The sequence below is a fragment of the Diorhabda carinulata genome, chromosome 11, assembly GCF_026250575.1.
Source record: "Diorhabda carinulata isolate Delta chromosome 11, icDioCari1.1, whole genome shotgun sequence".
NCBI lineage: Eukaryota > Metazoa > Arthropoda > Insecta > Coleoptera > Chrysomelidae > Diorhabda > Diorhabda carinulata.
Window position 1 is genome coordinate 12454104 of NC_079470.1, and position 13405 is coordinate 12467508.

Genomic DNA, 13405 nt, shown 5'->3' on the forward strand with positions numbered 1-13405 from the left:
TACCAAAAGCACGTGGTCATATGTCTTAAGAAACTGTATTTTATAAAAACAAACCGCCATAAGTCTTTATATACTATCTTTTATAAAAAACAAACCGCCAAATGTCTATGACACCAAAAGCACGTGGTCATATGTCTTAAGAAACTGTATTTTATAAAAACAAACAGACATAAGTCTTTATATACTATCTTTTATAAAAAACAAACCGCCAAATGTCTATGACATCAAAAGCACGTGGTTATATGTCTTAAGAAACTGTATTTTATAAAAACAGACCGCCATAAGTCTTTATATAATATCTTTTATAAAAAACAAACCGCCAAATGTCTATGACACCAAAAGCACGTGGTCATATGTCTTAAGAAACTGTATTTTATAAAAACAAATCGCCATAAGTCTTTATATACTATCTTTTATAAAAAACAAACCGCCAAATGTCTATGACACCAAAAGCACGTGGTCATATGTCTTAAGAAACTTTATTTTATAAAAACAAACCGCCCTAAGTCTTTATATACTATCTTTTATAAGAAACAAATCGCCAAATGTCAGCATTATATATTAAATTATAAATCGTAAATGGACGAGTAAAATGTACCTGCCTGTGGGGGAGTTCGGTTTAAACAAGGTACCAGACATGAACTGAACCGTTTTTGTGCCCCAATCGTTTTATTCTGTAGAACGAAATTTCAAAGTAAAATCCTTTTAGTAGCTTTGTCAACTGATTTCAGTATATCTTTACATGTTTTTCGATTCTGTGAATGATCCTTTCGTGACTATTCGATAAAAGGAAAATTTATTTACTCTAGTTAATTCAGCAATTCTTAGTTTAATTGTATTATCAGATTGCTGTTTATTCTCCTTTTTTAAACATTCGAATATATTCAAAATAACTTGCTGTGTTTGTGTATCTAAATATTTATGATTAAATTCATTCATTCATTTCATTGTCTTCATTCTCCCATTGTCTAAAGATCGCCATATTTCTATTCATTATTTAATTTAATAGAAATTGTATACATTCAGTTTCGACCAATAGAAATATATTTACGTTTACTATTCGATGTTTTCATTGGTAAACAGTGGAGACGATGAGTCCACGTGAACTGACGGTTTGTTAGATGTTTTCCGAATTTTATACGGGGAGTAAACATTATTTTTCATTTCTTAATTTGGTATGAATGATTGTTCCTCGCATAACTGTCTTCGGCAATTGATATTCGAAGAATTATAAATATATAACTATAAAGTCAGTTTATTAAAGCGATTCCTCTAGAAAAATGAGAAATGAGAAGTATTTTCACGTACTTTATTGTTCTCTTTATAAGTATAATTACCTATAATAACTTTTTCAAAAGCTTGTCATTGATCTGAAAGAGAAAATGCGATTTTATGAAAACATTGCAGCAACAGTAAAATACCGATAAGATATTGTAACCTAGTCTCAGATAAGGCCGTTTCCTGTAGGCTTACTTCCGCAAACAAATAAATATGTTTTTTCTATTATTGGAGAAGTATAGGTAAACAAAATAACGATATAAAAAAATGGAATTCGAAAACAAACTATCATATATCTTGTTTATCAAAAACAAACCGTCATAGGTCTTGGGAAACTGTCTATTACATGTCATATATCTTTATAAACTATGAGTTACGACAAAACAAATCGCCAAATGTCTATGACACCAAAAGCACGTGGTTATATGTCTTAAGAAACTGTATTTTATAAAAACAAACCGCCATAAGTCTTTATATACTATCTTTTATAAAAAACAAACCGCCAAATGTCTATGACATCAAAAGCACGTGGTCATATGTCTTAAGAAACTGTATTTTATAAAAACAAACCGCCACAAGTCTTTATATACTATCTTTTTTAAAAAACAAACCGCCAAATGTCTATGATACCAAAAGCACGTGGTCATATGTCTTAAGAAACTGTATTTTATAAAAACAAACCGCCACAAGTCTTTATATACTATCTTTTATAAAAAACAAACCGCCAAATGTCTATGACATCAAAAGCACGTGGTTATATGTCTTAAGAAACTGTATTTTATAAAAACAAACCGCCACAAGTCTTTATATACTATCTTTTATAAAAAACAAACCGCCAAATGTCTATGACATCAAAAGCACGTGGTTATATGTCTTAAGAAACTGTATTTTATAAAAACAAACCGCCACAAGTCTTTATATACTATCTTTTATAAAAAACAAACCGCCAAATGTCTATGACATCAAAAGCACGTGGTCATATGTCTTAAGAAACTGTATTTTATAAAAACAAACCGCCACAAGTCTTTATATACTATCTTTTATAAAAAACAAACCGCCAAATGTCTATGACATCAAAAGCACGTGGTTATATGTCTTAAGAAACTGTATTTTATAAAAACAAACCGCCATAAGTCTTTATATACTATCTTTTATAAGAAACAAACCGCCAAATGTCTATGACATCAAAAGCACGTGGTTATATGTCTTAAGAAACTGTATTTTATAAAAACAAACCGCCACAAGTCTTTATATACTATCTTTTATAAAAAACAAACCGCCAAATGTCTATGACATCAAAAGCACGTGGTTATATGTCTTAAGAAACTGTATTTTATAAAAACAAACCGCCATAAGTCTTTATATACTATCTTTTATAAGAAACAAACCGCCAAATGTCTATGACATCAAAAGCACGTGGTTATATGTCTTAAGAAACTGTATTTTATAAAAACAAACCGCCACAAGTCTTTATATACTATCTTTTATAAAAAACAAACCGCCAAATGTCTATGACATCAAAAGCACGTGGTCATATGTCTTAAGAAACTGTATTTTATAAAAACAAACCGCCACAAGTCTTTATATACTATCTTTTATAAAAAACAAACCGCCAAATGTCTATGACCTCAAAAGCACGTGGTTATATGTCTTAAGAAACTGTATTTTATAAAAACAAACCGCCACAAGTCTTTATATACTATCTTTTATAAAAAACAAACCGCCAAATGTCTATGACATCAAAAGCACGTGGTCATATGTCTTAAGAAACTGTATTTTATAAAAACAAACCGCCACAAGTCTTTATATACTATCTTTTATAAAAAACAAACCGCCAAATGTCTATGACATCAAAAGCACGTGGTCATATGTCTTAAGAAACTGTATTTTATAAAAACAAACCGCCACAAGTCTTTATATACTATCTTTTATAAAAAACAAACCGCCAAATGTCTATGATACCAAAAGCACGTGGTTATATGTCTTAAGAAACTGTATTTTATAAAAACAAACCGCCATAAGTCTTTATATACTATCTTTTATAAGAAACAAACCGCCAAATGTCTATGACATCAAAAGCACGTGGTCATATGTCTTAAGAAACTGTATTTTATAAAAACAAACCGCCACAAGTCTTTATATACTATCTTTTATAAAAAACAAACCGCCAAATGTCTATGATACCAAAAGCACGTGGTTATATGTCTTAAGAAACTGTATTTTATAAAAACAAACCGCCATAAGTCTTTATATACTATCTTTTATAAGAAACAAACCGCCAAATGTCTATGACATCAAAAGCACGTGGTCATATGTCTTAAGAAACTGTATTTTATAAAAACAAACCGCCATAAGTCTTTATATACTATCTTTTATAAAAAACAAACCGCCAAATGTCTATGACATCAAAAGCACGTGGTTATATGTCTTAAGAAACTGTATTTTATAAAAACAAACCGCCATAAGTCTTTATATACTATCTTTTATAAAAAACAAACCGCCAAATGTCTATGACATCAAAAGCACGTGGTCATATGTCTTAAGAAACTGTATTTTATAAAAACAAACCGCCACAAGTCTTTATATACTATCTTTTTTAAAAAACAAACCGCCAAATGTCTATGATACCAAAAGCACGTGGTCATATGTCTTAAGAAACTGTATTTTATAAAAACAAACCGCCACAAGTCTTTATATACTATCTTTTATAAAAAACAAACCGCCAAATGTCTATGACATCAAAAGCACGTGGTTATATGTCTTAAGAAACTGTATTTTATAAAAACAAACCGCCATAAGTCTTTATATACTATCTTTTATAAGAAACAAACCGCCAAATGTCTATGACATCAAAAGCACGTGGTTATATGTCTTAAGAAACTGTATTTTATAAAAACAAACCGCCACAAGTCTTTATATACTATCTTTTATAAAAAACAAACCGCCAAATGTCTATGACATCAAAAGCACGTGGTCATATGTCTTAAGAAACTGTATTTTATAAAAACAAACCGCCACAAGTCTTTATATACTATCTTTTATAAAAAACAAACCGCCAAATGTCTATGACATCAAAAGCACGTGGTTATATGTCTTAAGAAACTGTATTTTATAAAAACAAACCGCCACAAGTCTTTATATACTATCTTTTATAAAAAACAAACCGCCAAATGTCTATGACATCAAAAGCACGTGGTTATATGTCTTAAGAAACTGTATTTTATAAAAACAAACCGCCACAAGTCTTTATATACTATCTTTTATAAAAAACAAACCGCCAAATGTCTATGACATCAAAAGCACGTGGTCATATGTCTTAAGAAACTGTATTTTATAAAAACAAACCGCCACAAGTCTTTATATACTATCTTTTATAAAAAACAAACCGCCAAATGTCTATGATACCAAAAGCACGTGGTTATATGTCTTAAGAAACTGTATTTTATAAAAACAAACCGCCATAAGTCTTTATATACTATCTTTTATAAGAAACAAACCGCCAAATGTCTATGACATCAAAAGCACGTGGTCATATGTCTTAAGAAACTGTATTTTATAAAAACAAACCGCCACAAGTCTTTATATACTATCTTTTATAAAAAACAAACCGCCAAATGTCTATGATACCAAAAGCACGTGGTTATATGTCTTAAGAAACTGTATTTTATAAAAACAAACCGCCATAAGTCTTTATATACTATCTTTTATAAGAAACAAACCGCCAAATGTCTATGACATCAAAAGCACGTGGTCATATGTCTTAAGAAACTGTATTTTATAAAAACAAACCGCCATAAGTCTTTATATACTATCTTTTATAAAAAACAAACCGCCAAATGTCTATGACATCAAAAGCACGTGGTTATATGTCTTAAGAAACTGTATTTTATAAAAACAAACCGCCATAAGTCTTTATATACTATCTTTTATAAAAAACAAACCGCCAAATGTCTATGATACCAAAAGCACGTGGTCATATGTCTTAAGAAACTGTATTTTATAAAAACAAACCGCCACAAGTCTTTATATACTATCTTTTATAAAAAACAAACCGCCAAATGTCTATGACATCAAAAGCACGTGGTTATATGTCTTAAGAAACTGTATTTTATAAAAACAAACCGCCATAAGTCTTTATATACTATCTTTTATAAAAAACAAACCGCCAAATGTCTATGATACCAAAAGCACGTGGTTATATGTCTTAAGAAACTGTATTTTAAAAAAAACAAACCGCCAAAAGCCTTAACGAACTATCTTTTACAGAAAAAAACTGTCAAATGTCTTTAGAATCTCTTTTTCATGAAAAACAAACCGTCATAGGACTTGGGAAACTGTCTTTTGTATGTCATATATCTTATGAATTATATTTTATTAAAATTATAGTATGAAATCTTAAGAATTTTATATCAGAATCTGCTTGAATTATCACTCTTTTTTTCTAGTGGAAATCGCATGAAAATGTTTTCAGTAGATTTTGGTTTTTTTCGAGAAAACACAGACAACCGTTTGTTTGATGTTTTGTAATAATATGCAATAGAAAATGCTTTTAAAAAGATATTAGATTTAAAACTTTAACTCTAAAACAGTACTCTAACCTAAAGGAATAAATATATGACAGTATAAAACAGCGAACAGGTTTTTTGTCAAACTGTAGTTTAACTGACGTAGGTATCAGTTCCCCACACACATCTATGTGATGGCAAATTTTCTTGTATAAGAAATTGATTTTTTTTACACATCTATAATTTAAAAATTAAGATATTAATTCTTATATACCAAGCTCCGTTTCAAAGTCTAATGATAATTTGGAAGATTAAAAAATAATCAGTTAGAATACGTCATTATTTATATCTTATTTCCACACTTAATGTATTTTATATCTAAATGAGTTTTTAATTTGAAAAAAAATATCAAACTTCCTTTTTGTACTCAATATAATTAGTATAACATTATTTTTAATGTTATCACATCAGAAGTGATCACTCGGTATATAAACGCCCAAATAAATGCTCAAAAAGTATGTCATAGACTGATTTATTGCTGGAATTGTACAATTGAAATGACCTTCGGTCTCTCACAGAACAGGGTAAGCCACTATAATAACGATAGAGATACAAAATAAAAAACACTCTGTATAAAACCGTAACGTATTTTCCGTCAAGACTAAACACATTTTGAAAGTGTAACTACAGTTTCCTTCACGGAAAGCTAATAAAGGTACAATATTTTCAAATTGATTTTTTTTAAACCCACACAATTTCTGTGAAGCCTACACTGATATTATTAGTAAATATACCACTAGGATACCTAGTTTCAGTACAAGTGCACCCAGTGCACGACGTTGCCAGTTGTTAATACCAGTGGTTTATATTTAAATTAATGTGTTTCATTTTTTTTTATTCTTACACCTTTTTATATATGTATCCTTCATGAACTAATGTAATAGAAAATATGTGACCTGATTTAAATCCTGACATTGGCAACTTTGTACCTATTGAATAACATTCATGTTTAACCTCAACTTTTCTTAGGATTTTTATATTTATTACCGGCCTACATCTAGATTTATTCGAACCTGTCTCATTTAATTGAACAATTATTTTGTTAAAACTAACGTTCTATACAGTTTTAGAAGCAGAAAGTTTTAAAAAAAACCACTACTTTATCAAAAAAAAACAAAATACAAATAATTATTATATCTAAAATATATTTATTCTTTTATTTCGATACAACATCAATGATTGTTCAACATTCACAACTTGCTTATCACTATAAAGAAGAAGAAGAAGAACCTCCACAACTTTTATGTTTACGTTTATCTTCTTCGTTTTTATATCAGGAGATAATTCAATTATAGTTATAATAAACTATAGAACTATCATAAAAACGTAATCAATAATTAAGAATTAGTATTTCTTTTAAAAGAATTAGTAATTTCAGACATAAATCTACTTCTCTTTAAACATTGTTGTTTCTTTTATTCAATATATCTTCCACTGCCGGCAACGTTGCTTTGTTACATTCGAGTTGTTATTCCGGGTAATGGTTTCGAGTGCAAGTGTACTTGGAATAAATCGTCATGTTGATGTATTTTATATACAGTGTTTTATGAATAAGCAGGGCCTTGAATAATTTACCAAATTTTTTGTCACAACGAGAATTTTTTTATTTATTTTAGTTGGATTAATTTAGTTCAGCCGTACTTAAACGGTTTAATGGTATTTAAACTGAAATTAACCGTAATGATTATTACAATTATAGTTTTTTCTTAAGAATTTGCGAAAAATAAACAAGGATAATATCGTAATTCATAATTATGAGAAGAAGGATAAATACTCGTAATCACAGCTTAAATATTACGAAATCTTAAATGTGTAAATCTAGAATGACTTCAATTATATAGGGTGTTAAAAAAAGGGACCCTGATAAGTGGAAAACTGGAAAATAATTGGGGACGTTGAAGAAAAAGAAATTTTTACAATTTTGCCGAATCTACTGTCAATATTGTAATGAAATTTTATACGAATATATTTTGGAATCTGATACATCCAATGAATTTGTTTTTATGTCTGACTTCCATAGAGGGGGCTAGTTACATGGTTTGTATCAAGTAGTAATGAACCTTTCTAAGTAAGATTTATTAATTAAAATTTCAAGTGAACTTAAACATCATCCAACCTTTCTACCAAAACAAAATATGATGCAATGGAATCCTGGTGGTAGTACAAAACGGTTAAAAGAGGTGGAAGAAGACCTAAGCAGAGTAGGAGTGAAAAATTGACAGGAGCAGACAGGAAACTGGTACTAATTCGACAAATTATTTATTATATTCTTTCTTCAAAGCCCTTCAACTTTAATACAGATAATGTTACGAACATTTTTCACTGATTATTAATTTCCTAACTGCATTCGTATACGAGGGCAGTTCAATAATTCTAATAAAAAAAGGTTAAGCAGTTAAGTTGACAACGTTTCCTAATTTTTTAATTTCTGCCAACTGAGGAAATTTTTTGAAAATTCATCTAATAATACAAATAATATTTCATCAAAAGTAGTATTACTCATATCTAATCTTGTCATTGATTAGAGATAAAATCTGTCAGACAAGAAAGAGAATCAATTTTTATTGTCTGATATATTTGTTTTATTATTATTTTATTGTTTTTCCGGAGTTTGAGTGAACATTTGATTGAAATTATCTGATTAAGGAGGAAACGTGCTAAAAATCTGGCAGCAGCGCGTCTAGGTATAAATATGTTTGTTGGTTGAGGTTATGTTCACAGTTTTTTTGTTAATAGAATTATTATCAATATCCTTTCATGATGAAGACCGTGCGTGCTTAACGAATTGACTTCAATTACAGATCAAAAGGAGTTGTAGGTGATAAATTAGTAAACGACAAACCAAGAAATGAACTGACGTTCCAAAAAAAGTCCTGCTATATAATGCAAGACGATAATCTCCAACCCTTACTTACCGTATCGGAATCTATGATGATAGCCGCCAATCTTAAGATGAGCTCTCTATATACCACAAAAGAAAAGAAAATTAGGGTAAGTTTCAATTCATCCATATTAGGGAACAGTTTGACACGTATCCTGAAATTTATCAAAATAAAAACTTGTATAATGTTTTTTGTACAATGTATTAAAATTTTTCTTCGAGTCTTCATCCCTCGTGGTTGAGTCAAAAGTTTAATTTGTGACGAGGATTCAAAATTAAGACTTCGGTAGGTATCATCCAATTTGATTTTTTTTTGGTAGAATTTCGTCGCGGCCTGCCCGAAAGTCCATATAAACTGTGAATCCACTTGGTTTCGGTTGGATTTAAGATCCCATTGAACAATTTTTGTCAATTATCAGATTTAGTGATACAATAACCATTTGAAACGTAGCATATTTTTCCCTTTGTAAGTTTATTAATAATTTATAGACTTCTTCAAGTGCTGTCCATTTCTGATCTGCGAATTTTTGTAAACCTGCATTTTGAAATGAGAAATTGAGGCCGTTTTTATATTTTAGTACAACTGCCAGCATGTCATCAATATAATTCCACCATGTAGATACATGTAAAGATTTCTTGCGTTCCAAGTTCATTCACAGTTATTTATAGATCTTATTTGAAGCGTTAGAGTTGTCATCAATCTCTTCAACAGGATTTTCTACATCATTTTCACCATTGTTTCCATTATCAAAGTCGTCACTAATTTGTTCTTCAATAATGGTGGCTGTAGGCGTAATCTCTAGATTAAAACACTCAAAATGACAGTCTTCGACATTCAATTGCGGTATAAGTGTCTAAAGCTATTCGATAAAAGTTGTTATACCTTGAATTTTATTAGTTGCATTATTTGGTAAAAACTTCTTGCGATATCTTTTCCTACTGAAGGTACAAAATCCACAGTTTTAGTTTGTAATTACCACAATTCGTCAATATAATGACAAGTTATGTCATAGTAAGATTCTACACTTTTTATTTGCGATATTTCGAGACTTTCTTACGAGATTCGAGATGAGACATTCGTCTCGCAAAGAAAATTCGAAGTATTATCTCGAATCTTGTCTCGAAATCGAAACGAGAATTTCGCAAATTAGAATATGGTGGTAAATGTTGATATAGATACACTTTTTATACTTACTTTTTGTTTTTATTTAGTTTGGAATTTCTTTTCTGGCTATAAACTTTGTTTTGATTGTTTTGATTTATCTCACAATTGCTCCAGTTTCCTCTTTCAGTCTTCCATCTTGTGTTAATGTCGTGCCAAGATATTTAAAATTTTTGACCTGTTCTTTTAGTTTTAACTTTTGTGTCTTCTTCTTATCTTGCGTTTCTTCATTTTCATATTCATTATATGTGAACTGTCATTGTATATTTTTAGTTTGAGCTCAAGGTTGTCTTTCATTTTCCAGTATGGTCCGACTGTTTTATTTATCTTTTCGTCCTTTTATTCCTTCATCTAACAACTTGGTAAATAATAATGAGCTTAGTATGAGTTCTTGCTTCACTCTTTTTGTTGTTTCGAACATATTTGATACGCTGTGAAGTTGGTGAAGGTTTTATCGAGTTGTGACCCATAATTTTTCTATGGTATTCAAACCAATCGCTTCGGCAGACGATTTTGTCCGATTTGTAATTTTCTTCTCCATAATTTACACTTTCTTGTGTCCATTTCTTGTATAATTATTCCCGCTTGCCAGTTTTCTGGCGCTTCTCATGTATTATTCGTTGTTCATCATGATTTTTATTATCTCTGTTAATCCCATTTCTGTTCATGATGTCCTAATTTACATATTTTTGCGTCTCTTGCTTGTTTTGCTGGTTTTGTATCCTTCTAAAAAATCTCTAAAATATTGTTTCCATCTTTTCTTGGTATCATCTTCGTTTGTTAATTTAAAAAAACAAGGCTACAGTAATACAAATTATGTTTTTGTGGAAAACCTGTTGTGAATTTATAAACACCTCTAAACCTTTGTTCCAAACACAATCCTAGTCATTGGTTGTTGGATTTTGAAGGTAAATATTCTAATTAAGTTATTTCTGAACCAACCTGTTTCATTTAGCAACAACAGCACTATTATTTTCTTTTACATAAATTAACAATAACAAATTAAAAAAAATTGGATCGAAATTGATTTTAAAAATAAATTGTCGACAGGTACGTCCTTTTATATGAAAAACAAAATGCAGAAATTAAGAGAACATTCAACTATAACTTGACCCAAGATGATAAATTTAGAATTTTCTACCTTTAGATAGCATACAAAAATCGAAGCCCATTTTTTTCGTGCCTTCGTATTTGATTATTTTGGTACTTTATAATAAGACAAAATAACGTTAATGATAGTTTATTACAGATAAAAGAAATTTTGGAATCGATGGGTTTGTACCACCATCGAAAAACTAGATCAGGCGCCTTATCAGGAGGAGAGAAAAAGAGACTTTCCATAGCACTGGAATTATTGAAAAATCCAGATGTGATGTTCTTTGATGAACCAACAAGGTATATATATGTATATATACATACGAGGGCGTTTTTTTTTCAACCTCCGATCGCTCCGTGCAAACGCTACGCGGACAGAAGAAGCTCTCGCACTACACACTCCGTCATTGTTAACGTACAGGCGTCAGTCGGCGTTGTGCAACAACCACGTAAACATGTCCGCCATTACTGATGCCCCCGCCAACTACGAATCGCGAAGTGTGATTCGTTTTCTACATGCTGAGAGCCAGAGTGCTGCAGAAATTCATCGGAGAATGAATCGTACGTATGGGGGAAATTTTATGAGTGATGGTATCGAAATTTTAAAGATGGCCGTAACGATTTGCATGATGAAGGGAGCCAAGGACGCAAATGTGTCGTTTCGGATGATCTGGTTCAACGAGTTGATAAAATGGTTAAAGAAAACCGCAGATTCACCATTACTGCGTTGTCTGCGGAATTTCCAGAAGTTTCAAGGTCATTGGCGGCAACTTGCTTTGAAGAGAGTATTGAAAAGCTTGTCCTTAGATATGACAAATGTCTCAATCTCTTTCTCTCTATCTATCTTCTGGTAATAAAATTATTGTTTTATATGTCTTTAATTTATAGCCTATCGGAGGTTGAAAAAAAAACGGCCCTTATATATATATACATACGATGACATCATTAAAATAATTATATTATTTATTTGTAGCGGTTTGGATAGTGTAGCTTCAAAGCAATGCATTTTATTATTAAAACAGATGGCCATATCTGGAAAGACCATAATTTGCTCCATCCATCAGCCCAGTGCTCCAATTTTCGAAATATTTGACCACTTATACGTAGTAGCTAATAGTAAATGTATATACCAAGGAAGCGTTAAGGGTTTACTACCGTATTTAGAAGAAGTCGATTTGAAATGTCCCACTTATCACAATCCCGCCGATTATTGTAAGTATGTTCTAATTTCCTAAATAAATGATAAGGAAATTTATTGATTACGAAATGTAAACTGTAATAATCAATTTTTTTTTCAGTATTAGAAGTTGCGAATGGAGATTACGGTGATTATGCAACTATCTTATCAGAGAAATCACAAAATGGATTAAATCTTGAGTACCGAAAAAAGCAGAGGAACTCTTTGCAATTGGAATCTTTAGAACATATAAGTAAGATACCATTCCACAGTTTTAGATTACATTAGATGAACTAGGGTATATAAAGGTCGTGAATCTATTGGCCAGTCAGAAAGAGCTTCCTCTTCTGGTATTAAAAACCTTGAATGAAGATACCGTAGCTTTGCTTCAACAGAAGAGATGTTCTTGTAGAACACTTACCCTTTTTGTGACCAGTTGGTAGAATAAAAAAGGAGTAGATTCAATTGTTTCCGACCTGGAGGTCTGTAGTTAGGTTGTGGTCTTATAAAAGGAGTTGTCTCCCTTTCCTCAGCTTGTTCATTGCCGGTGTGGCAGGCTACCAACTTTGTCGTTGGTTCCTAGCGAGTTTGAAGATTTTGTGCATTCCAGTACTAGCTCATATGAGATTAAAGTGCTCTGCTATCTGACTGAATGAATACCTTCGCATTCCTTCAATTGCTTTATGCACAATGGCCTGCTCGTGTATGAATAGCGTTTGTTTCTGCCTGGAAAACATAATTGAGCACATTGGGACAACGAGCTTGGTTCTTTTCCATTTTCGAACCATCATTGTAGAAAACCAATGGACCAGAAGGTTCTAAGCCCAATGGGATTACGATCTTGGTTTTCGTGCCATATATTCCAGCCTGTCTGTTTACTGCTCACTTTCTGTAAAGGTCTTCAAAGGCTAAAAGGGCTTATATTACTGTGGAAGATGATCGTCACGTGCCTGTTATTACAAGACAAGCCACCCTCTACAGTTTACTTAGGGTTGTATAGCGCACAACGGATTTGTACATACAGTTCACCATTTTGGGTTTAGATCCCATGTACCTTCGACCATTATTCAGTAGTTGTATAAAGAAATGTGTGCCTTATGGCTTAATGTTTGCAGGTGTTGTCTACAAATTAGTTTATGATCCACCTTAAGATATTTAATATCTGATTTAAAAGCTAGTTCGACTCTGTTCCTTCTGATACATTTTGGAACAACATTCCTTTTAGTGAATGGAATTAGGGAGGTTTT

The 13405-nt window shown here is 31.2% G+C and overlaps 1 protein-coding gene across 1 annotated transcript in view; it reads left to right on the plus strand.

Moving 5' to 3' along the window:
• The window catches only part of LOC130899234 (ATP-binding cassette subfamily G member 4-like), a 31626-nt gene that overhangs the window by 12345 nt on the left and 5876 nt on the right, over positions 1–13405 (plus strand). Inside the window, exons 3-6 of the mRNA XM_057809003.1 lie at positions 8645–8834; positions 11136–11281; positions 11955–12193; positions 12280–12411. Coding sequence (XP_057664986.1) covers positions 8645–8834; positions 11136–11281; positions 11955–12193; positions 12280–12411 — 707 coding nt within the window. The remainder of the gene's footprint in view (positions 1–8644; positions 8835–11135; positions 11282–11954; positions 12194–12279; positions 12412–13405) is intronic.